At 31.2% G+C, this 27,273-nt stretch overlaps 1 protein-coding gene across 1 annotated transcript in view; it reads left to right on the top strand.

The window, feature by feature from the left end:
- The window catches only part of LOC105333609 (uncharacterized), a 38,288-nt gene extending 11,365 nt beyond the window's left edge, over nt 1–26,923 (top strand). Inside the window, exons 9-17 of the mRNA XM_066081602.1 lie at nt 7,950–8,120; nt 9,541–9,662; nt 11,110–11,266; nt 14,361–14,489; nt 15,414–15,596; nt 19,258–19,373; nt 20,048–20,162; nt 25,320–25,407; nt 25,737–26,923. Coding sequence (XP_065937674.1) covers nt 7,950–8,120; nt 9,541–9,662; nt 11,110–11,266; nt 14,361–14,489; nt 15,414–15,596; nt 19,258–19,373; nt 20,048–20,162; nt 25,320–25,407; nt 25,737–25,998 — 1,343 coding nt within the window. The 3' untranslated portion in view covers nt 25,999–26,923. The remainder of the gene's footprint in view (nt 1–7,949; nt 8,121–9,540; nt 9,663–11,109; nt 11,267–14,360; nt 14,490–15,413; nt 15,597–19,257; nt 19,374–20,047; nt 20,163–25,319; nt 25,408–25,736) is intronic.
- Nucleotides 26,924–27,273: the final 350 nt, after the last annotated feature.

Below are 27,273 nucleotides of genomic sequence, written 5' to 3'. Positions count from 1 at the left end.
ATTCATACCGAAAAGATCTAAGCCCCCCCCCCCCTCTAGCAGTTATTGCCCCTGAAAGTATTGGAACTTTAATATAATCACTTCCAACTTGTTTACTATCTATCATAGAGAGTTCTGACCATTTTGAATAGAAGCGTCTACCTTGGCCGAACAAAATGACACAAAGGTCAAAGGTTATGGTCATTTGGAAGTCGGTTAATTAATGAATTTTCATATAATTTGATATACAGAATTATAGTAAGGGTTTCAATAGCTTGCTGGATTGTGCAAGAAGGTATTCAATTGGGTCAGCCAGGTATCACATCAAGTCCTGTGGTTACTTAAGTGGAACTTGTTTCTACAGTTAACCCATTCATTTTGTACAAAGACAGCTAGCCTGTAGAACACTTTCTTCTATTGTTAGGTTTACTGTTTATATGATTGTGTAAAGAATATTACCTTGGCTCAGTTTTGTTCAAAGTGGAAAAATTCAAAAAAGTAATTCAATAAACCTTATCGATATATACAACATGAAATTCTTAAAGAAATGGCTTGAAAATTAAAAAAATCTCTTTAAAAATAATTAATCATTTTATGGCTTAGTGGTTTTCCCAATTTATAGTACAGCATGTATCATAGGTATAAATATGTTTGTATACCTTATTGAGCAATCTAGCAATTCATTAAAAATATTAAGATGGAAAGACCTCTAATTGTTCGAGAACAATTAGCCTACTAGTCTATATATAAACTCTGATACCATTTTAAGACTTTATAAAGCTCTTACCCAATGAAATAAACTGTTAAAAAAGGTATCATTCTAATCTCCAGTGGCTAAAATTTTATATCATTTGTAATGCATGGATAAAATCTACTTTAAAAAGAGGAAAAGGGGTCATAAAATTGGTGTTGGCCCTATTTTTACCAAACTGCCACAAAATCGAGCTACTGTACTTTGAGAGTCGTTTAATTTAAACTGTAATTTGTAATTTACAGACATATAAAAACTTAATAGAGTAGAAGAGTAGTAAAGAATTAAAGATCGAAGAAAAATAGAGTTCACCGTACAGGCTTATATAATGAAAAAAGAACTGTATGTCTTTTCTCTAATTTAATGGAACACAGCCAAGAGAAGGGTGGGGATTGGGGGTGTTTAGCACCTCTTAAAACAATAGTTTGTTTTGATACTTAGATTATCTTTGGTACATTGTGTGTTGTTGACACATTCTTCACAGTAAAGAATTCATTAAATGCACAATTAACTGAAGTAAATTTTTCAAATGATATAAAATTCTAAATAACAACACTATTAAATGTTATGAAATTGTTTTGCTATTGCTAGTTAATTTACAATTTAAGAATATATTTTATTTTTTTTTTATCATACAACTAACATATTTTTATCACAAGAATTATGTTCTTCTTTAAAACAAATTTTAATCAAATACAATTTCAACTAATATTCAATTTATCACAATTTTATGAAAATGAACATGCATAAAAAGGCAAAGTAATGCAAAGTAATGCCATGAAATGCAAGCATTACACTAGATTTTGGAAAGTAATGCATTACATTACCATTATTTGTAATGCTAAATTTGTGACATTACACATTACTAGCATTACTTTGAAAATATGTAATGCATTGCAATGCATTACCATTACATTTAGCATTAGCGCAAGCCTGATATATATATATATATATATATGTACATCCTTTTCGTCGATTACCTACAATAATTTAAAAGCTCTGGGTTAAATCCACGCAAACCAAAACTGTATGTTATACGAGGGTCAGTAAAAAAATACGAAGATAATGTTGTTTATTTATGGTTTGGTTCATATCAACAATATCAACAAAGTCGTTTAACCCAAATGATTTTGATATTTATTTTTTTTCCTGGAATGTGGAATACATGGGACAGAAAGTTAAACTTTGCCAAGAAATATTTAAAATAATTGTTAAAGTCTCAAATTTTCTGGTACTTAATTTTTTACGGAATTCTCAGCTCCGCCAAATTGCTACTACCAATCTGACTTGTAATAACAACGTATATGTATCCGCCAAGTAAAACCTGCTGACTAAATCGTATGCATGTATTATCAAACAAACCCTGGTTAGTAAAGTAATAACATGCATAAAACTAATAAATTTATGGTATTTAGTTCCAACTTAATTTGTGATACATAAATGTACTTTTAAAGAATATGTGTCTATTATGGATATCAACATAAAACGTGCACACATTTTTAGAAAACTTTATTCTATCAGAGTAAAATTCCCAGCTGATAATTGTTTAATAACTTTACCTTTCTGAATGATTTTCAGAAAGTGATATTATAATAGTCCCCGTTGTTATCGTCGTATTACTGCTGGCCGTGTTAGCTTGTGCGATCCTGCTGTACATGTATGTCAGGTAGTGTACTCTCGTTCTATTTAGATCTGATTTATAACACGTCCTCATACAACCATGTACAACAATATTTATAGTACCCTTTTTTTTTTTTTAGAAAAAGGAAAAATATGCAAGAAAAGGACATAACACGAGGAAGAAGGACCTTAACTATTGGGTCTACAAAATACTCAAACGTACAAAATAACACCGACCAAAATGTGGTTGTCCTTCAGCAGTCCAACCATTCATATGAACTGGCGGGACATATATCTGTTACGTCTGAAAGTCCTTATAACGAGGCAGAGGATGGCACCTATGATCTCCTTGGAAACAAAGAGGCTAGAAAAGCACATGCTGAGGATATTTATAACCAAACATCGTGCAATGAGTTGTCAGACCTGTCTCATTATGACGTAGCAAATCACAAACGTTTGAATGCGGAAGACGATACTTACAATCATTCTGGTGTTAGAGATAATTCATACGGCCATTTTGATTTGACTCAGATCAAGGAAACTGTTTATTCTGAGTTGTCCTAATAGAGATTATAAACATTCAAATAATGTTCATTAAAAGGGGTGTTTAGAAACAGTCTGGAAAGGTGTTTTTGGAATTTATTTTCTCAAATTGTACTTTTAAACAAGAGATATGTATGCATCCGTATATTTCTATTACCGTTTCATTTATATGGTATTCCATACTAGCATAAATATATTAAATGACAATTTAAAATCAAATGCATTTTCATTAATATTTAATGTTAACTTTGTTTCTAATGTTTCTACTATGTTGCAAAACCTACAGATCTGGCGTACCTCCAGATCCGGTGATGCAAAGGATTTTTAAAGATAGTGAATCAAATTGTTTCTTGACTTTTGAATTCCTAAATCATAAGACAAGTATTCTTCCTGATACCTATATTATGTAACATCATTTGAAAGAGGAAGTGAATGATTAAAGGACACCCGCTACGTTTTTCAGTTTTAGATAACTTATCTAAATATGTTACTTATTCTTGATTTGCATTCATGCCTACATATCAAGGGTGCATTACCGGGCTATATTTGGAGTTACAGTATTTGAAATTTTGCCTTTTGCATAAAAATGCAATTGATTGCTTAATAATTTAATTCTGGTTGTAATGCGCTTTCTGATTGGCTAAAAAATTATTTTATATCGTATAAAGAATGTTGCCTATGTCATAGTAAGACTAACGTCAAAAATGTATCAATACGCCTGACGTTACGTTTGAATTTTGTACAATTTTACGTCATTTTAAAGGTCAAATGACCGTTTTTTTATCTTCAACGGAGAGTAAAAAAAATTAAATTATAAGCAATGAATTCAATATTCATTAGTTTTATACGATATAAAATGGTTTGAAACAGTTTACGCTTTTTTTTAAACCGCTTCGCGGTTTATAAAGCGTAATCTGCCCCAAACCATTTTATATCGTATAAAACTAATAAATATTGAATTCATTCCTTAATTAATAAAGTCATAGTGTATATTTTCAATTGAAACTATAAATCAATATCATAAGATATTATATAACATGAAAGTATAATTTTTGAATAACGAAGTGGAAATCTTTAGATTGAGGATACAGGTAAAATATAAGATGATAGAAGATAGGCCACATCTGACCTTAATCCATCAGTCAAAAGCTAACGAAATTCGATATTCGACAGTCGAAAGCAAAATTATTCTTTTCGTTTATCATATATTCAAATCACAATGCACCCAATAAAAAACCTATTGTTATAAAGCATCGTTGCAAAATGAATTCCATAAACATTTATGAACCTTGTTTTTACTAGATCTGGGCTTTAGATAAACTTGCATTCTTGAATAGTTAGGTTGGGTTTTGAAGGTCCAACACTAATTATTTTAGGTCAAAACTGTTACGTTCTCTGCTTAGAAACGCATGCATTTGATTTACGACGTTTTCGCATTATACATCTATTAATCATTGATACATTCAGGATCGTTGTAAATTTAATAATTCAATCAGCGTAAATTAATAGAATATAGTTATACATCTGTATTTGTAATTATTACATTTTACATCTTAATTACGCCGAAAATGTGCATATGCAAAATATAGGTTACACAGTGACGCTCTCGAATTAAACAATGCAGATAGAATGAGGAAGTTTTCTGCATAGGACAAAATCACATTACCACTTAGTTAACTGGATCTCTGCACCTGTGTTAAGAAGTAAGAATTTGTTTCTTTTTCATTTGCAATTTGGACTTGCTGTTCATATTATATTACTTTACTAATAATTTCAGATTCTAAGTGATTCTGACTACTGGCACGTTTGGTTACTCCTGTTTTTATAAGCAATTAAATGTTGAGGAAACAGCCTTTTTCACCATTGACAAGCTTGCCATACAATTGTTACAATATTAATATTATTGATGAAACTATGTAATATACTACCTTTTTATCTTGAATATGTGATATATGTACTTAGGATTTATCTGTTCCTTATTTGAAAACAGAGAACAATCACTATTATTTAATTTATTAAATAACACTAAGTATTGGACACAGAAATAAATATTTATCGACGTCAAGATATTCTTCAACTACAGTGGAATTCTATGTTATTAATCTATTTATCTTTTTGTTTCTTTCAGACGACAGTAAACATATACATGTGACATGGGTCAATTGAATTTTTTCTTATTATCATTCACAACACTTGCCACAAGTAAGACCAATATATATATATAAATGTCTTCAATAATGTTGAACTAAAATTGGTATAAAACCAATCATCTGGGAATAGTAAAAACAAAGAAATTAACTGAAATCGACATTTTTAAACAAACTCCATCTGGTGTTAAAACAAGGTAACTACAATTATCAAAATCAATATTGTTTTTTAATTTAGGAAAACCTTTTTCTATATTTGTTTTTCGAAAAGGTTACATTTAGATAGAGCATTTTGAAAATGTTTAAACATTAATATCTAGTTTCTGAATTAATGTGTGCAATATAGCATTGAATCAATATTTTTTGAAATATATCCTTTCATATTTGCAACGGCGTGTGCATTAAAATTGAATAAAGTCGTATGTAAACTAATCAAAATTCTTCTTTGACCAACTTACCTCATGTTTAAGTAGGGCAGAAATATACACACCGAGGAAAGAAATCTAAACTCTCTTAAATTCAAATTAAAGGATGTTTTAACACTTCTTTATCACTTTGTCATAAAACGATACGATTTACGTCTAAATACCCAGTATAATCGATAGAATGCTCAACGATTCGTCATATAAAAAACGATGGGAACGATGGGAACATAATTATTAATGATGATTTTTTCGCTTAAAAGCTTTCATAGGCGTCATGTACAAAATACAAATATGATATCCCATACTAGACAGGAGACCGTACTAAGATTAGCTCAGACAAAGAGGTAATATAAATTTAAGTTAAACATACCATATGAGATGTCAAATACGACAAACTTTGAAAAATTTTCTAATTTTCGTGGAGTATCTATTTCAAATAAGTAGAACAGATTCCTTTACCTAATATATAGATGTCCAGTTTTGAACTTAATACCAGAGACGGCATGTTAAATATAAGCTTTTAACGAGGCCGAGTATAATTTCCTACATGGATTTCTACTGATATAATTATTGTTATAAAACCAAAACTTCAGACATTTACCACATCGTTTGTTTAGGGGTCATCTCAAAGTTTGTTAATTTCTTTTTACATTGGATCAAATAGGACTTTCCTTGAAATGTATCATTTTTGCAAATTGTTTCATTTTTTTTTCAAACTTCTGCCCTAAGAATTTTTTTCCTTTTCTACATATGAAATTTATTGTCAAAGACACGAAATGATGAAATTAAAAAATCCTTTACCACCTGCTTTGTTCCAGGGGTTTTTTATATGAGCAGATTTTAAGGTTTGTCAGGTAATTGCTGTTTTTTATTTGATAAAGGCGGAAATACTGATTTTTTTTAGTATTAATAAAACATTCAGACATATTTCAGTAATAAAAATATATATAACTTCACATATTAAGGGTTATAAATATACATTGTAAAATACATGATTACTGTCTTAAAAAAATGCATTAAGCTATATTTAATCGGGAAAACGTCACAGAGGGCTAGGCTTGCTGATCTCTCTTCAAGTTTACGACCTGAGCTCAAATATAGCTTATACTTCGATACATTTATGTTTATTCTACAATATATATCAATTTTACGCCTTAAACAAGCTTTTTTGACAAATTTCGCTGAATATTTGCAATTAAAACCATAACGCCATGGCTTCAACCAAGCAAATAAATGACATCGCAATGCAAAGAAAACGCTTCGCGAAAGTGTACTCGAACTGTACTCGGCCTCGTTAAAACACACCGCGTGCCACAATATTTTTTTCGTTTTAGAAAGTATTAGTTCTTACAAGTTAAAGAATTCAAACGAAAAATACCAATATAGATTTTACATTTCGAATAGTAAAGAAACTGAAGAAGGATGTTTAAAAATCACGAGGTTTTCAATTGAACTACACTGTACAAATTGTTACATTTTTCAAATTTTAAGAGTACACTTTAATATCATGTGGTGAATTTCAAAGAAAGTTTGGTAGTTTCTATGTTATTTTCTCTAAATTTGTTGCAAATAAAATGGAAAATTGAAGTAACAGAATTTTATGCAACATGCAACATTTCACATAAAACAGTGAAGTATTTTATCTGGATAGTTTTTAACTAACGTAACAAATTAGGAAATAAATTTTCAAATGGTTACACAGACAGGCAGAATTCCCATTTTTTTAAAAGGCAAATCCTTATTGTTTTGTAAAACCGTTTGCTTGAAACAAAATTAATATGATGTCGAAATTAAGAATCAGCATAATTCTTGAAAACTGTCCCGATCTTTCTTTCAAAAAGACTTATATTCAAATATTTAGCTTTTGGTGGAAACATTAATACCTTCGAAATCTAAGAACAATGTGCTAATATTTCCTCTATTTACATCATGGCTATATTTGTCGAGTGGTTACTGCAGGTAAAATAACTACTGTAAGATACTAATGTCTTGTTTTTTTATTGGGTTTGAACACGGAACGGTTGAATTAATTAAGAAAAATTATATACTTCTTTAACTCATTTGAGAGGGTAATGTAGATTGCTAAATATTGAAACGTCAGAATACAGTTATTTAAACGCTTGTCCACATGATATTTTGCATGTCTAATTTCAACATTACTTAAATTATGAAGTCCATGTTATAAACAAGAATCATCTGAACAAAGAATTTTCCAAACTATATCAATGACGATCAATTGCTGGTTTCCGTGCTAGATAGAAATGCGCCTAAAATGTTTGTGTATTTTGCCTTCACACAAAACATACATGTACCCGCTATGTAAATAAAGACCAGTTGACGTTTACATAATGTGTGTATTTAAAAATCCTTTTCACATAAAGGGCTTATCCAACATTTGTGCAATATAGTCTCTCATCAAGAAGGCCCATTTTTAAAATGAAAAGAATACGTAAACTAAATTATGTATTAAAATTTTACTTTTAGAATGCTTGGGGAATTTCACCACTGTTTCACTGCAAAATTGGTTTATGGCGCAAATGGTTTGCACAAGTGAAGGTAAAGTGTTACCTTCTGAACTCACCAATGCAATGTCTTCTAGTCAGTATAACTGGACAGGATATCACATTCGAAGATCAAATTGGATTCAGATCATTGGTAAATTTCAGTTCGCAGCAAATATAGATGTGCTTCATATAGAATTTCAAGTGTGACACGAATTTCGAAAATGTATCAAATTTTTACTCTGTAAAAGACATAGGCATGTTTTGAAATTGCTGGTACCTTTTTACGTGTATTATTTAAGGGCTTTGGTGGGTTAATCATATTATAAAGCATAATTGTTGATATACGTAGATAATTTAATTTTTTCCTGGCAACAAGAAAACAGATATATATTTAATCACTGTGCGAGGGTTATTCTTTGAATGATAAGACCATTGCTATACATTGAAAATTGGTGTAATTTTCTCATTTTTTAATATGTGTTCTCTAGATATAATCACCCTTAACTACAGTACACAAACTAAGTCTTTGGATTGCGCTGTGTATTCAAATGATGTATACCCTTTAGAAAACAACGAAAAACTGCGGAATATAGTGCAGAACGGGGATGAAACGGTGTCGAAAAAGCGAGGGGTGTTTAATTAAGGGATTAGAAAAAGAAACATCGTGATCAATATATATGACTATAATGAATATGCAAACAGTCCATTTACTGTATCTTATTTTCAGTCAAAAGGTTTGCAAAACGTCCATCCATTTACTGTATTTTATTTTCAGTCAAAAGATTTGATCCCTTTCATTTTTGACTTTGGTCATCTTATCTTGAAACATTTTTGAATATCATATTATAATTCAGAAGTTAAGATCTTTACTCCGTAACACTTCTGCTTTCTTTTATTTGGAAGTATAAGCAACTGCACCATTGCAGTTGACGAAAATTGTTTGCAGAATCGTTTTTGTTGTTTCCCGCGTCAAGCAATTGTAGGTTCATTGCTCAATTGTGAGCCATATTTTATTATCTTGTTTTCCTTCAGGTTCATAAAAATGTAACCAAATGTCATCCAATGTAACAATGTAGACCCATCTTGTCATACTTTTTCGAAAATTTTAGCAGCTTTCAATAAAATTGTAACTTAAATCTGTTTCTCTAATTCATTTTTTACAGATATGAATCTTTTCATATTGCAATTTGTTTAGCAATTTGTTTCTGTCTGAAGCAACACATATTTTGTCACTACAAAACTACCCCGGTATGTTAAAAAAATTAACGAATAAAAATGCAAAAAATAATTGATTGATCTAAATTAGATTGTTCATGTTAATTCATCTGCCTTACCTTTTTAAATTCAAATGTATATGTCATTACAAAAGTATCTAGCAGATCAATTATCTACATGCATAAGTCGATCTGCATATGTGTCTGCACAGGTAAGTAATTAAACATCTATTTCATGACAGTACCATATTAGCTAACTCAGTGTAATTAAAAGAGTTAACTTTACGTATAAAAGTAGAATGATATCAAACTTTTGATATTGTAAATAAAGTTATATTTTACTTCCTTGTTCAACAGGTTGTTTTGAGGAGACTGATGTTAAAAGGTTGACAAGAGCATCTTACAGTTTTCATTTTCCCTCTGCGGGTCTTTGTCAAGAAGTGTGCGTGAATTCCAATTCATTGGTGTTTGGTTTAAAGGTATGATATTGTGTCAGAAAATGTCAACAATAAAATAAACCGGAATGTCATATTTTGATATAGTACACCAGGGAAAAAAGAAACTGTGCATATACTTATAGAATAAAAGATAAGAGTTAATTTAAATATTAATGACGATACATGTATTCCAGCAGCTAATTCACGATTGTACAGTTTACAAATATATTGACTTTGTGTTTACGTATAAAAACGTTACTAGTAGAACTTGGAGAGACACTGCTACTTGGAAAGCAATTCACAAACCGAATACTGCTTGAATCTACCATATGTGTTCACACACTTTTGATATGTGTGGCTTATACAGACAATACATTGTTAAAAAATGCCTAGAGTCATGGATGTACATGTTTCTCCAAATATTCTAAAATTCCTGCTTAGATTGTCCAACGTCACTGGGTGGTTTGGTAAACGACATATCTGTCCTTACGTTTCATCCCAAATGTGAACTACATGTATTAGTATTAAATCAGGCAGGACATTGGCACTTAAGTCTCTGACAACACGGACGGCATGCGGTTTGGTGTTATCATGCAGGGTAATGGGATTTTGGTGTCTCCGTAAAAACGATAAGACATGCCGTTGGAAATTAAAATTCCTAATAACATAGTTAATGCCCGTCTGAGGAGTCCGATGTGCTTATCTTTGCCAACCAATGGCACCCGGGGATCATGAACGTGGTTGATGAAAAAACGTTGCGGAATAGTAGGAAACGTCTTCATAATGATTTGATAGTGTTTCTGTGAACACCAAATTGTCGAGCAAAATATTGCTCCTGGTCATCCTAGCCTGCAACATTTCAATATCGCAAAGACAATAATTTCACTAAGTTTCTGCATAGCGAACTACGGATTCTTATGAAATAAAGTTATTTTCTGAACATATCCAGTCTTGAAAAATATCTAACATTCTAAGACACAGAACTATTGCCTGAGATAACATGATTTAACCACTAGGTAAAATAGAAATGTGTTGATCACCCACAAATCCATGCAATATAATCAAATTCAGACTTATCCTCATTACTGAACCTATCTATACCAACTGTTTAAAGTTTTATAAGTATATTGGGTTGTTCTTTGATTTTTTTTTTACTAAATTCACTCGATGCACAGTTTCTTTTTTCGGCTAGCAAAATTATATACATGATATACAATGTCATGGGTATGTATATTCTATTACATATGTTGCTTTATTATCAAATAAGGACAAGCAGAACTTAGAATAAGGACTTAGCAGAAGACTATTAAAAAGTGGGGTTTTGGCTTAAGTAAAAAGTGTTCTCTTAAACCCGCTTCTTTTCAATTGACCCAAACGCAACTGACTTCTAAGTCAATGCTTATCCTTTATCAAAGTAATTTCTTTGTAAAGTAAATACGCTAAAATCACTATACATTAGGTACTGATAATTTTTTTGTATCTTATGCAGTCTAATGTATGTGCTTGTCTGGAAAAAGCACCTGGTCAAGGGAGAAAAGAGTTCCATGATTGCGAATTTCCATGTGATAAGGAATACTCCAACGAAACCAATGTTAAATTTCGAAATGATTGTGGAGGGCATGAGACATATACTTTATTTAAAACAGGTATCTGGACGTTTGCACTAAAACTTAAATAAATGAGATAGCTAATATTATGAGTCTACAGTTAAAGTGGCAAATTATTTTTCCGATTTTAATGTTTACAATGCTTTAGTAAGGCATTTTTTAATAGACACCCAAACTTTAAGTGTCATTCTTTGAGTTATACGCGAGTTACAGAGCTTACAATTCTATGCTTCGTAAACAAGTATTTTGTTTACATTTTAAATGTTGATGTGAAACTTCAATTCCAGTTTTAGACCTAAAATGAATGTTTAAAATGTTAGGGACTCTTTATTTATGCTCATAATGAACCAGAAGATAGACTAATCAGCTTGAAAACGATTTTTACTGGTATTGAGTCTTTGTACACAAAAACAGGGTACGAGCCTTGTGTACATGACAAAGAACTGTGAGCCTTGTACCGTGCTTTAAATACTACGACTGACTCTCAAATGTCATTTGATCATTAGAGATGCACTCCTAAAGCATTGTAAATGATAAAAACAGTAAAATAGAATTTGATCAAAATCGTGACCAAACCCCTTTAACATTATACTCAGTCCTAAGATATTGTCGATTCAAATTTTGCTTGATTACCCGATCTTTATATATATCTCAGGGTTCAAACGCTGTTCATTCAAAAGTATGAAAATTTTTCAAAATTTATCAGATGAAACACCCCCTTTAACTTATCAGGTTTAAGCACATTGCTAAAATGTTATGTCTACGGGAATTTTGTATTGCAGCAAGCCCATGTGATAACGTAGAAAAAGTGCGCGAGGAATGACTTCCGAATAGTAAAAAGTAAAACACTTCCCATTATCCATAAGATCTCTTTTTCGGTTTTAGTGAATTTTTTCGCGTGTAAAATGATAATAGGTCAATGCAGATATATTGGAAATTTTTCCTTTTATCGATTTTAATTGCTCTTCTTTCACAGGTATGTATATTTTCATTAAAATTGCCCAAATGTGCTGGATAAATATCTTAGGACGGACTATAATAAGTGAACTTTTAAATAAAAATTTCTTAAAATTGTTCAATTGCTTTTTGTTGTCTGTGTACTTTTCCTACTCTCTTTGAAATCCGGAACGTCATACACACCATCTACAATGTGTGCTGTATTCTATCCATTTACTAATGCGATAAGTTTACAAAAATCTTGTACATTATTTTAGAAAATCGTCTCTACATAAACCATGATGAACACTGTCAAATAAATGACATTAATGAGATATTTTGATTATTTGCGTAAAAATATGAATATCGATTTTCGTAAATTTGTTTTGAAGGAAACAAGAAGCATCTCCATTCTGTTACAAAACGTCTATCAAATAAAAATGAAACCTATAAAAAAATATATCCTATTTAAATCGCTGCATCAACATTGAGAGAGTTTATAAATATAAACGTGTGGTCTCTGCAGTCAAAGGCCGGGGCTTAATATTTCAGTTTTTATCCAAAATGTAGACATTTATAGCAATAATACATTATGTCTTGGTATAATGATTTCTCGTTCATATTTGTAAAACAAGTGTCCAATGTCATTTTATTTGATGGCGTAATTTCTCTTTCACAAAATTATTTTGAAATATCCTTTGTTAATACAAATTCGAGCGGTTTCTAATTTTTATTTAAAATTTCCATATTTGATTACAATTATCAACAGCAATACAAGTCGAGTACAGTCTAAACTAAAGTTTTACACAAAATATAAAGTGAAAATTATTCCACTTAGACGAAGTGATTCTCAAAGTCCATTGTAGATGGAATGAAAATATGTACGTTTAACAAAAAAAGTAATATATAATTACTTAAATAAAAATATATATCATCAGCACAATGTATCGATAAAATTTTCAGCTTAAAAAAAAAAAAAATCATTAAGCTATTTTTCACAGAATGTTTTAAATTTGTTATCACATCTTGTCATTTAGTATAAATTTAGCATAGAAAGATAATTTGTATCAGTCAACTCATTAGTAGATAAAGTATGTTTAAACCTTCTTGTTTCGACATTCTTTTTATAACACAATCCTGAAACTAATATTTTTTTTATATTGAAGTTGAAGAAAATTAACATCTTGACATATGTGTATGACTAACTTTTAACTAAAAAAATGCTCATAGTCTTTGATCGTTTGACAAAATTCAAATTTAACTGACACATTTTACTTTCAATTGAATTGTTAAATTGCATTTAACATTTTAGAGTGTTGAATTTTTTTCATTATAAAAAAGCCTGAATTATGGAATTTAAAATAACTCGTGTTTAAGGTGGAATAACACATCATCCCAAAATAGCAGACCGCTGATCGAAACGATATTTCGTTTTATGAAAAAGATTTTGTGGTCTGAATCTTGTAAATTACTCCATAGCCGAGTGGTGAAAGTGTCGGACTAGTGAACCGGAAATCCCGAGTTTGAATCCAGCAGGGGCTTTTGTTGTTACTTACTGAAATAAGCTGCAAATAAACTGCAAAATTTTCGCTTATTTAACATATGTACAGTTTATTTATCATTACATCTTTCATTATCAAAAATGTCCTGTTAATCTGAGTGACTTTTTCCAGATGTGTTATTCCACCTTAACACATCATAAATCCAGAGATTAATTTTTTTAAGAATATCAGGCAGGGTTCTAAAGGCAATGTTTTTGTCAATTAAAATATGAACAATCCACGATGTGCTTTTTACGTAACAATCCCAATACCACCGTCTTTAATCTCACAAAAAAGAGCACCTCTGAATTGATATTAAACTGTATGTTTTTGTTATTTTTGCGAGAGTAAAATGGGTATTTGAAAAGCATAGTTTGGTAAATCCCAGTGACACTATTTGATGTCCTTTTCTTATAATAAATGTTTAAACCCTTATATTTCACCTAAAAATATAATTAAACAGTTTTTGAGTGTTCCATATGATGCCGTTAAAATTAGACTTATTGGACAAGGTGCAGGACAACTAATGACTTACTAGACGTGGTAAAACAACCAAACAAGAGTCATTTTAGGCCAAAAGAAGTGATGGATTTTCGAGATTGCAATTATCTTTTACATAAAATGCAGTAGTATTGGTAATGAATGTATGCTTTCAGGCTCCTATCCGGAATCATCTCCATCACAAAAACACGATTGTTTATCTATTCAATGTGCCTTAAAGGACAACAGGTTGGTCGAGCAGAGATGTACTAGTTTCATCTACAATATAGTATGTAATACAACTGGTGAGTCAACTATTGAACATTTTTTTCATAATGTTTAGCCATTAATTGAATAAATTATGTAACTATGATATTCTACAAGAAAAAATATTTTGTAGAGAGAGAGAGAGAGAGAGAGAGAGAGAGAGAGAGAGAGAGAGAGAGAGAGAGAGAGATTTGATATGCTTGTAAGGCCTAATTATTGGTCCCATACCGGTTTCACCGGAGGGGACTATAGTTTTCCTCTGCGTCCGTCTGTCCGTCCGTCCTTCTGTCCCTCTGTCTGTCCGTCCGTCCGTCCGTCTGCCTGTTCCACTTTAGTTTTCCACACTTTTTTTCTACACATAAAGATCAACTAAATTCCCATATATATGAAGATCATTGTGGTAACAATAACTTTTTGGGAGTCCGGGGTCCCTAGAGTTCATGTTATTTAAGCTACATTCAAGAAGAAATCAATAGAAAATTGAAAGTAAATAATATTTAAAAAAGTACAAATAAGAAATCAATAAACTATGGAAACATTATTGACATATAAAAGCTACTACAGTTAATGTAACTATCTATCAAAAAGTAGTTTAGAATGGTATATTCTCAAGCCGACAATAAAGCATTTCAAAGGATTGTGCAGACTTTCGTTTTTGCGTACAAGTATGAATTACAATTATATATCAGAAAAAATGAGGGACAATACTTCCGGAATGTAATTCTTGGGTTCCTTGTAATAATTAAAAGCAAAAATTATCATTATAACGAAATGCCTAGTTTCGCTATTTGATATTAAAAAGGTGTGGGAACCTAGATAAATTCTAAATGCAAACTCTATACAAATAAAAAATAAGATTTATTGCTATCATTCTCCTTTATTGAGAATTTTTAAATTTTGGCATCTAACTTTGTAGTGTCCGTATAAAAAGCTTGTACTTTGTTTTCTTTTCCAACCTTTAGCTCATCGACTTCCTGGAAATTGGAGTGAAGCTGCAGAATTATGCAAAGAAGTTTTTGATTCCTATCTTCTTGGAAACGTAGATCTTACTGATATTGATCGAGCATGTAGCATCATACATGGACAATTACAAGACCCATCATGGCTAGGCATTGCAAAAGAAACCTACATCAGTATGGATGGAGGTATTTCTAAAAGATGAATGAAAGCAATATCTATCATTAAAAAGCTACATTTATAAAAAAAAAAAAACCTGCATTGCAGATGTATCTCACACAATATTGAATTGACAGTCATGGTAATAGATTTTAAATCTTTTTTCGTAATATTTATCTTTACAAAATCCGTTTTCCGTTATTTGATACTGTGGAATCATTTAAATTCGTGGGGGCCAATTTTCGTGAATTATGACCTTTCTGCTGATTCGTGGGGATTTAAATTCGTGGATGCGTCGGTTACTGTTTCAGCAACAAAGATAACTCTTTCTAAAATTGTTTTCGTTGAGGATTTAAATTCATGGGGGAGGGATACCCACGAATACCACGAAAATTGAGCCACCATGAATTCAAATGATTCCACAGGATCATACGCACATAAAAAATACTTAAAATTAAAAAAGTCAACTAGAAATTATATGCTCTTAATAAAAAAACATACATTTTATTATGATAAAATAATGGTGCTTAATAAGATTTGTATAAACATTTGTTTATAATGCAAAATGTCAAGTGAAATAAATCTAAACATTACATGTTTAACGGACATGCTTCAACTGCATGTGTAATCCCTTCTTAAATGATCTCTTAAAACCGTGTCCGAACATATTTGGCAAAACTTTGTTTAAATACTTTAGCTACACCATATTTATTTAAAAGTGCACAAATTCCATTGGTTTTAAACTCACTAGGTCAAGCCTATATTTCGATAAAATGCAAGTGTAGCTACATGTATATAAGAAAATGTACTTATGTCTTGTTGGCATATGGGTTAAACTTTGGAAATAAATATATAGTAGAATTGTTTTTTGTATAATCTTATACATTTTATGCTTTTACAGTGTTCAGCGCTTCCTAATGTGTTAAACGAAAAATATTGAAACCAGGGCTCATTTTAAACTTTTAATTGTACACTGCATCGTATTTTTTCCAGAAAGTCCATACATCAGAAACGTGTTTTGATAAATGCATGCACTCTGCACAAAATGAGCTCAAATAAAGATCTACAATTAAAAAACAGATATGGGAAACTATACATGAAATGTCACATATCCTAGGTTGATTTCCTTTGATTTTATATGCAAATTAAATATTATTAAAGCATTACTTATTAAACACATGGTGGTGTATATCTTCGTTTGTTGAAACAAATATAACAACACTTCAAAGTGCATAGTACGAGGGTCAATCAAAAAATACGAAGACAGTGTGGCTGTCTATCATATATTTTTCATGATAGCCAAACTAAACAGATTAATCTGTGCACCAACACTTATGATATTGATATGCGAAGTTTTAGTCCATTTGATGAAACAGTATTTTTGTTACCCCTTTTTAAAAACAACATGTTTTGTCGCCACGGCGCATGGTAACGTTCAAAACATGACGTCAAGATTAAACACGCACAGTTTATAGATAAACCCCATCTTTATATCACGCTTAGTCTCTTGTACCTTTCTCCTTACAATTTAAAATTACACTGAACCACTTAACATCTTATTTGCACACATTTGTTCGAGAATCATAAGTTAGTTCTTCATAGTTTTCAATTTCTAACCCTGTATCTCTTAGTTTACAGTAAGGATAACAATTAACGGCGTTTGACGTTACTTATTTTTTGACTAAATATTTACAGATATTCTACTCTCTTTCGGACTGTTTTATATTCAAGATACAATTACCACCACCCCCACAAAATTTATTACAGTTAAACACAAACTTGCAAATAATTGTTGACTTTTTTTTTGCACCACTGATCAATTTCACAGCTTGTGTCGGCTTTTTTCTGGGTTGATCCATTTTGTTTGTACCTCTCGTTGCGCCGTGACGTCCGGCGACGTCGATGTTTTTAGTCAATTCTAAAGAGGACTATCTGTCTTTAGTAACTAATATCTGTTCGACAAAACAAAATATCCCGTCATTATTTGGAACATAGAATACCAAGACAAAACTTAATTTAAGGTTTCAATATTATTTGGTTTTAAGCCGAATTCATAGAGATATTACTTTCGACATTATATGGTTTATTGTTGACATAACACAAATTTTGACCGTGCGCCGTGACCTCATTTTTGCAGGATTAGATTCTAAATAATGCTTAGAAATAAAGGAATTTATTAACCTTTTTTTTCTTGCAAATTGTTTGAAACCGTTGCTTAATTATGTCTACCAAATTTAGTAATGATATGACGTTAAGTAACATAGCTATGACAAAAGTCTTCGTATTTTTTGATTGACCCTCGTAAAATTATGAAAGTTTGATCACTTTTCTATTTTATAGTATAAATGATATTAACCAAACAATTTAGTATGTAATGAATTTTTAAGCAAAAAAGAGTTTGTAAAAAGTTATATTAACGATTAACTTTACTTGCAAAAAGTTTTACCGTAGACAGGATTTGACATACTATTCGAATTTTAATTTTCCATTTTAAATGTAATAAATATAACATGTTTTATAATGCTATAAAAATAATCACAATTTAAAAGGCAAATATTAAGTTATACCAAAAACACAGAGTTTAGAATTCTTTGTTTTGCTTTGTTTTGAAAACAAAGCTCTAGTAGTGTTATTGTTTACATATGTGTTGTAATGGTATAAGTTCAAACAAATGTTGCAATGCTGTTAATGATAATGTACGCAAACATAATAAAATAGTTTCTATCGTCTGTCACGAGTTATATTTCAAAAAAAATCTTTACTTTCATTATTTGAAAACAAATGAAAGACGCAAGCTTTGTTTGCATAACAATTATTTTTTACCGTTGTATCTCGCTTGTAACTTGACTTCAAACATTCACATTTTGGTCAGTCAATCACAATACAGAAGTTAAACATTTTATACACAAAAATTGGATCTTAAATCGTGTTTAAGTTCTTGTAACCAAACAATGGTAGTTTTTACTAGCATTATGTCAAGTGACTTTGCAAACTGTACCCGATCTAGTACAACAGTTATTATGATAAGATGGCGTTTTTACATGTATTACATAATGCAGAAATAATACTATTTTTTTCATTTACGTGAACATACAGTGGATCAAACTATTTGGTTTTTAAATGAGCGCCGTGATACTGTTCGTTATCTGACATTTATTATTTCTGATTTATCATTACTAAAGTGTATAATATATTTATTACATTAATCATTTTAGCAGGTTTTACACGATCGGTAAATGGATAAAAATGCAAAATAATACGGAATAACTAGCAAGTGCTGTTGAAATTAATGTTCTCAAAGTACTCTACCAAACCAAAGATGCTCAAAATGTAGCCTAATTAAAAAAAAATTCGGCAAGAGTCGAAGCCAAAATCTGGGAAGCGTTTTGAGTAAATATGAATTCTTTTTGTGTACTCATTTTCAAAAAATATTTTTCCGTAAAAATTTGGTCATTGAGGCCTTCCCTTTAAATGATTTGAAATATGCTAATGAAACATATAATGAGAGATATCGAAAATTTATTGTGCTCAAATACTGTTTCTATTGATAGAGATTTTTTTGTCGTGTGGAAATATTCTCGATGTATAGTTTGCTATATGCAAAAATATATCCTTTGTTTAAAAACATTTTTTTTATAACATAAGTAATGAGTTGATGTCAATTTCTGTTGTTTTGAACTTCATTTTCAGTGCAAGATAAGATTTCGAAGTTACTAAGCCTTCGTCCAGAAAGGTGCCTAAAATGCAATAGAGAGAATTGTGTGTTTGCTGATTGCTCTGAACACAACAACTTCATCTGTCTGGAGGTATTTATAAAATTATGATTTACTGCTTCAAAATACGATTTATTGTTTACAATAGTTTTGTAATATGGATATAATTGAATATTTTAAAAGGATTACACCCTGTCGTTTTTTATTACCGAGATGATTTTTAATAATTATACTTTTGTTTTGCTCGTAATTAATTTAAACAAACTTTACTCTTAATACACCTCTTTCATAGAACTCATTCAAGTTTAAGTTGTCAAACCATAAAATGTTCAACAGGTCAAAACACAAATTTAAACAACAGAGCTCTATTGTTTTGAAGTATACTTGAATTAGTTCATTATTTTAATATTTCAAATGTTAAGCTGTCAAAAAATATACAATTTTAATTATTTTATAGTTTTAAAATAAAATGCGAATTGAAATATATTTTGAAACAATGAACTTACTTTTAGGGCCTATAAAGAAGCAAATGTTAACAAGTGAAACCGATTATAAGTGAGGATTGCCTATTCACCAAGGGAATAGCGGAATATCTTTTCATGCTTGTTTGAAAATGTATACTTAATTTTAAGATTCTACCCTGGCTTTTGCGAACCGTTGCTGTCAACAATCAAAGAATTGTGTTGCAAAAACGTACAAAAATAATAATAATTCATACTATTAATTGACTTTGTTGATCAAATTCAATGTAATGTGTCTTTTTGCAGAAGAAAAAGCTAATTATGACCCAAATCAATGGACGATGTTCAGAGAATTCAACGAGTGATCATGATAAAGAGTCTGAACCGAAGCAAAATGCAACGTTTGAAACTAGAGGCAAAGGTACAAATAAAAATGATATATTGCTAACAATTAGTAATTTCAACTTAAAAACTTTACGTTTTTTGTTTTGTTTTTTTGTTTTTGTTTTTTTGTTTTTTGGTTTTTTTTTCTGGACTTTTTTTTATTGTAAACAAAGGTTAAATATATGAATCATTTTATGAAACATTTCCTCTCTCACTTCTCACATACATTTTCATCCCATATTGTAATATAAAATAAAGAGTAGGGTAGTTGCTTGTGATAGTTATGCCTACGCAGTAAAACTGCAATCCATGTGAAAAAAACCCCAGAAAAACAAACCAAAGAAAGAAAAAAACAACAACAGAATACCAAAAAACAAAAAACATAAAAATATTAAATTGATGCATTATTGTACACATGTTAATTCTAAACTGCCAGATGATTAATAAAATCAATCCAAGGAGACCATGCTTTTTCAAATTCATCAATTTCTGATTTCTGAATATAAATATACTTTTCAGTCTTGTATCTTTGATTTAAATAGTGTAAAACCCCTAAAACATTTGGCGTCTTACTTTGTTTTAAACATAAAATATATATTGTTTTGTATATAGGATTACAAAGTTTAGAATTCTGTTTTCCCAAACAAGGGGATAAACACCAAATAATACATTACAAACATCAAAATTAACATTTTTGTTGCATTTCTCATATATAAGTATACTAAGTGCATTCCATAGAGGCTGGATTTTTTTGCAAGTTGCAAAAACATGTTTTATAGTTTCAGGCATATCATTACAGAAAGTACAGCAGTCAGAGGTAGTAATTCTGATTTTCTTAAGATAATATTTAACAGGAAGAATTCTATGGAGAATTCTATATTGTAACCAATTAATAGTTGAATCATTGGTAGTTCTAAAACATATTTTAAACACATCATGTACACAGAGATCATTTGGCAAAATATCACATAGCTCAGCATTCCATTTGTTGATAGCTGTAGGTACACAATCATTTAAGGTTAAACATATGTATATATGCTTTGTTACTTTTTCTTTCAAAAATATAGACACATAATAAAATGGCATAAATGTAGTGCAGTCTCTCTTCAAAGTAGACTTATCAATAACTTTACGTTTTAGTGTAGCGGCTTAGATCAATATTTCAGCAAGATATTTCACTTGTGGATACAAGCACCAAATTTTGCATGAAGGTTCCCTGAACATTACTTGATCAAAAAATATTGTTGGCCATTCAAGTATTGGTCATTTTCAAGATGGCCGCCTCTTATTTAAAAATGGCGACTTTTTTCATAATGTTTTCATGATATTTTAAATATTTCTGGGTAATGTTTTTATTTTCTGTGAAATTATGAAGAAGAATTTGTTGTATGATATAATTTGATGTTCATTTCATATATGAACACTCTGCGCATGCGTTTAAAAACATGCTGCAGCTCATTCTTAATGTACATGATCTAATCGTCTAAGCAGTTGCACTGCAAAGAGCAGTGCAAAATAATTCGGACTTAAAATATTTGCATTCCCCAGAACAACTAATATTACATCAACATTTCAGCAGTTTTTGACATGAAGCCGCAATTGATGGTACGGATGTCCCGTGTGAAACCGATAAACTGCAATCTTATCCCAACCCTATTTGGAAGGGGATGCAAAGGTTTTTACTTACATAGTAACTGACCCAATGTATTGTGACCCATGGAAAATACACAAGTCGGTCGGAATTCGTTTTACAAGACTTATTAAAACTCCGCAACTTATTTCAATATTCCGCGAGGTCGGGAGTCGGTGGTACGAGCGCCTTGATCGTCGCTCTCCAAATGCCGAAAAATTAAACATGGCCAACAATTACATATAGATAACAAAACATTTTAAACAATAGAGAATCATAGAGAAGTAATATAAAGAGTTACTTCAATTAACGGATTACTAAGATAAACTGTGAGTCAATTAAGGGTGTCCAGATCAAAGTCACTCAACGCCAGTGACAGGGGAAAAGGTGTCATGTCCAAGGGAAACATTTCACACGGTGATAGTATGTCCAGCTTGCAATACAGATCTCTTAATATGCTCTACAAGAGCAGCTCTTGAGGGATTGGGTGATGCCATTGTATGGAAGCTGCTTACGAGCAAAGAGGCTAAGGCGCGTGTCATTTACTGTATTGGCAGTGCTAGACCGAACGTACATGATGTATACAAATTCTCCTAGTTTATTAATTATATATTCTGTCACAAGGAGAACTTAAAAATTTGAGTACCTCTGTTACGTTCTCAAACACATTTCAGTCTGCCATTCTGTCATTTTACCTGTCTCAACAAATGCGAACTCTGTATCCCAGTCCGTGAATGCATGACAGAATTAAAGTGTTTTTGATCTTGGACCCAGTGATCCAACAATGTCATGAACTGGTATCCATCGCAAATCCTTGCCCTTTCCAAATGTCACCCAGAACTCATCAACTTTTTAATCATCAAATACAACCACACCAATAACAACAAGAATCTGTATCCGAACTTACTGTGATGATTGAATAGATAGTACTGTACCTAAGGCTGCATGTTTTGCATTTGTATTTTGCATTTTTTCCTTGTTACAACTATAGTAGTTTCTGTCGTAATAGTAAGAGATACGATTTGGTCTGCTTGAATCCAGATGGTCTTGTTTTGTTCTCGTTACACCGAAAAAAAGTGTTCCAAAAGTTTGGCGGTCTAATGTTTCTAGTTATCTTCCGTCTAGATCTTATGCCTCGTTTTCTTCTAGTTTCACCTTTATGACTATCATCTTTGTAAACATCGAAGACAATATCTACTCTCCGATGGCCTTGCGCAAACGAAGTGTGCTAGGATAATGTCATTGGCATAGTTATCAAAGGTTTGACATTGTTCGGTTGTTTTGAATTGACTATAATGATGGGCCGTCAGTAACAAGTGAGGGAACCGTCGGTACACTGTTTGGCAATACTTGACTAGCTTCCAAAATAGGCATCGACTGCGATTTCACACCAGTATTCAAAAAAACATTTTGAGAAAGCGAGGAGTGGATTTCTGGTTTCATATTCCAAAAATTCTTGTAAATCACATTGCTCTGACAGGAAATAAAAGTCTAGATAACAGGCTACAGTCATCTTCTAAATTTGTGAAGAATCAGCTTTTTGTTTGGAAACTTTACCATTAGAAAAACTGAATCACTGAAATTTTCAAGCATAGCCATTGCACAAGCCCATAAGAAGAGCAGTGCAATTTTAAAAGGTGATGATGGTGCGATATTGCTAACTGTCAAAGAATCTAGAGGGTAGGTAACTGGAAACATTAGACTTGGAACTTTTTTCTTCGGTGTATCGAGAAAAAACTGAACTACGGGGGTTTTAGCAAACAAAATCGTATCTGTAACTATAACGACAGAAACTACTATAGTTGTAACAAAGGAAAAAATGTTGTAAGTAACAGAGCTATAGATACAGACTTTGTATCATCTTGAAACCATGAAGAAGCTGACACTTGTATGTTCCTACATACAAAACATGCAGCCTTGGGTAGTATCAATTCAAGTTCGGATACAGATTGCTGTTGTTATTGGTGTGGGTGTCTTTGATGATTTGAAAGTTGATGAGTTATGGGTGAAAGGGCTGGAATTTGCGAGCGATACTAATTCATGATCCTGTAAACGTATTATATTTGGCGTGTACAATATTTGGCGGAAATTAGTTTTTGAACAAGTTGGCGTAGATTTGAATTAGCGTATTCCTGATCGTGACTATTCTTTTGCATATTCGATTGCATTTAGTGGTGTACTTAATTTAGCGGAAGCTGCATTCCGCAAAAAGCGCTAAATAGAATACACAGCCAAATGTTGTACATTTACAGTAATGTTTGATCAGTGGGTCCAAGATAAAAAACACTTTAATTCTTTCATGCATTCACGGATTGTGATACAGAGTCCATATTTGATGGGACATGTAAAATGACAGCATGGCAGGCTGAAATGTGTTTGAGAGCGTTGCAGAGGTATTTGGATTCTTAAGTTCTCCTTGTGACTGTGTGACAGAACATATAATCAATCTGTACACATCATGTACGTTCGGTCCAGCACTGCCAATAGAGTAAATGACACGCACCTTGACCTCTTTGCTCGTAAGCAGCGTCCGTATATTAGCATCCCTTGATCCCTCAGAAGCTGCTCTTGTAGAGCATATTAAGAGATATGTATTGCAAGCTAAACATACATTGGGCCAGTCACTCTACAAGTGACAAAACTCACCATCCCCTTCCAGATGGGGTTGGGATAATGATAACGGTTTTCAGATTTCACACTGGACATCCTTACCACCAATGGCGGCTTCATGTTAAGAACTACTGAAATGTTGATGTAATATTAGTTGTTCTGGGGAATGCAAATGTTTCAAGTCCGAATTATTTTGCACTGCTCTTTGCAGTGCAACTGCGTATACGATTAGATCATGTACATTAAAAAAATGAGCTGCAGCATGTTTTTAAACGCATGCGCAGAGTGTTCATATATGAAATGAACATCAAATTATATCATACAACAAATTCTTCTTCATAATTTCACAGAAAATAAAAACATTACCCAGAAATATTTAAAATATCATGAAAACATTATGGAAAAAAGACGCCATTTTTAAATAAGAGGTGGCCATCTTGAAAATGACCAAAACTTGAATGGCCAACGATATTTTTTTGATCAAGTAATGTTCAAGGAACCTTTATGCAAAATTTGGTGCTTGTATCAACAAGTGAAATATTCCATCCACTATCCGCTACACTATTTGGACATTTAGAGAGCGGAGCGAAAATATTCTAATTTCTAAATATATCATGTAATGTAATGGCAATATTTATTTAATATTATAAGACGTATTTTGCTCCCGACGTGTCATCGTCAAGGTCATTGATTCATTTTATAGATAGTACAGTATTTTCACTACAATCTTGATTTGAACCTTAAACTATTAATTCATGATCATTTCTTACATGTAAAATGTTTGCTTCTTCGTGAATCAAATAAATTGAAATAACAGATACTCACATATCTATAGATACAAAAACACACTTTTGCGTAACTAAATATCATATGACAGTAATTAAGCAACACTGCATTAAAAAAATTGAAAAAACATCTCACATTCTTTCATGTTTGTTGTTGTTTTTTTCCCAGATAGTTCATCAAGCCTTATAGCAGTCCCAGTGTGTCTTACTGTGTTGTTTCTGTTTATTGGTGCAATAGTGATCGTATTTTTTATCAGGTAGTGTTGTGTTTAAACATTTTTGTATTTATTTTTTTTTGAATATATTATTTCAAAAACAAAAATTTGACAAAAACATCGGCAATATCAACGAGAATATTATGTAGTCATAAATTTAAAAACTGCAAAAGAAAAAAAGACAAAACTCAGTTTCTTTGACGTTGATGAAATTTAGTTTTTGTGACTGATCAACATTAAACTTTAACCAGCAGCAGCCAGTGATACATAAGTCAAAATCAACATTTGAAATGACTTCTCTCTGAACATTTTGTTTAAATATATATATAGGATTGTTTTAATATTTTGAAATATGATATTTTATTTTCAAGGTGGAAGAAAAATAAAGACTTGCAAAACAAGGAACAGTCACCTACAAATAAATTTAACTATGCTGATAACGCTGAATATTCCAATGTTGAAAAACCTGCAGAGAGCAATTATTGTGAACTTCAGCAACCTAACGCCATCAATTCGTTGGCAAACTACTCTCAACTTCAACTCGAGGGTGCTCATAATAATGGTTATTCTGATTTACCTGGAAACAATGCCGCCTCTGATAATTCTGCGAACGATATATACGACAACATGTAATTTGCAAAATTTGATAAAAACATGTTTGTATAAGTTATCAATCACTTTTGATCAAGTGAACTGTAGTTAAACCCAATGCTGGCAAAAAGAGAATTATTTATTCAATTTGATTTCTACATCTATTGTCCAATTCAGCAAATAATTTTATACCGTATATTTGGGGGTTTTTTTAAGTGTCACAAAATTTGCGAAAATGGGGGAAATCTGTAACATTTTAAATTTGCGTCAGTCATTTTTTGCAATTTAAAACGTTTGTTATATTAAAATAAGATAACCGCGAAAATTACCGTATATACGGTATGTAATGCTTTACTACGTTTTGCTTGGTTGATTTTATATAGATAGATATAATTTATTTGGAAAACTTTGTTAAATTGAATGTTAAGTAAATATACAAATGTTAAACCTTAAGAAAACGGAGAAAATATTTTAAAAAGTTGTTTCAATTAGCTTAACAGTTCAAATTTACATCATCAATATAATTCAAATATGAACAATGTTTGAAATGAAATAGAATTTTATTTAAGTTTTAATCTTGCTGTACAAATCTAAAATTTGATTAAATTTTTATAACATTTGATAATCATTAGTAAATAAGCCTTTAAACAAAAATTTAGATATTGTGTTGACATTAAAAAGATGCTTGAATTTCTGATAGACAACATCTATGTAGTTTTTGGAGACCAGGTCTTCTTACACTCAGTCGGAATTCTCAAGAGCACAAATTGTGCTCCATTATTGGATGACTATTTTCAAATTCATATGAAGCAAAATTTATTCAAAAAACTTGTGCAAGAAAAGAATGAACCACTTGCTGTGGTCTTCAACTCGACATTTATATATATTGATGTTGTTTTATCCGTTAACAACAGTTACTTCCACTATTATGTTAACTATATTCATGTATATCCAAAGAGCTTGAAATAAAAGGTATTAAAGCAAAAAATCCCATCATGCTTTGTGAATGTGCTATATATATCTGATAAAAATCAAAAACAAAACTAAAGGTTTTTCAAAAATATATTATTGTACTTATATAAGAGTAAGGTCGTTTTGATAAAGCAGTTGAACGTTAAACTGTTCCGTTGACACCATAACAACACGTGGCATATACACGAATACTTCATGTCTTAATGATAGACATTTTATTTACTCGTAACTTCTGTTACGCATAACATTCATGAAATACATGCATTACTTTACGCATGGATACACTTACACTTACTCACACTTTACACTTACTAAATTAAGACCAACGGAACATATGTCACTCAT

This window comes from Magallana gigas, chromosome 4 (genome assembly GCF_963853765.1).
Source record: "Magallana gigas chromosome 4, xbMagGiga1.1, whole genome shotgun sequence".
Taxonomy (NCBI): domain Eukaryota; kingdom Metazoa; phylum Mollusca; class Bivalvia; order Ostreida; family Ostreidae; genus Magallana; species Magallana gigas.
Note: the sequence above shows the minus strand (reverse complement) of the source record. Positions and strands in the feature narration are given on the sequence as shown.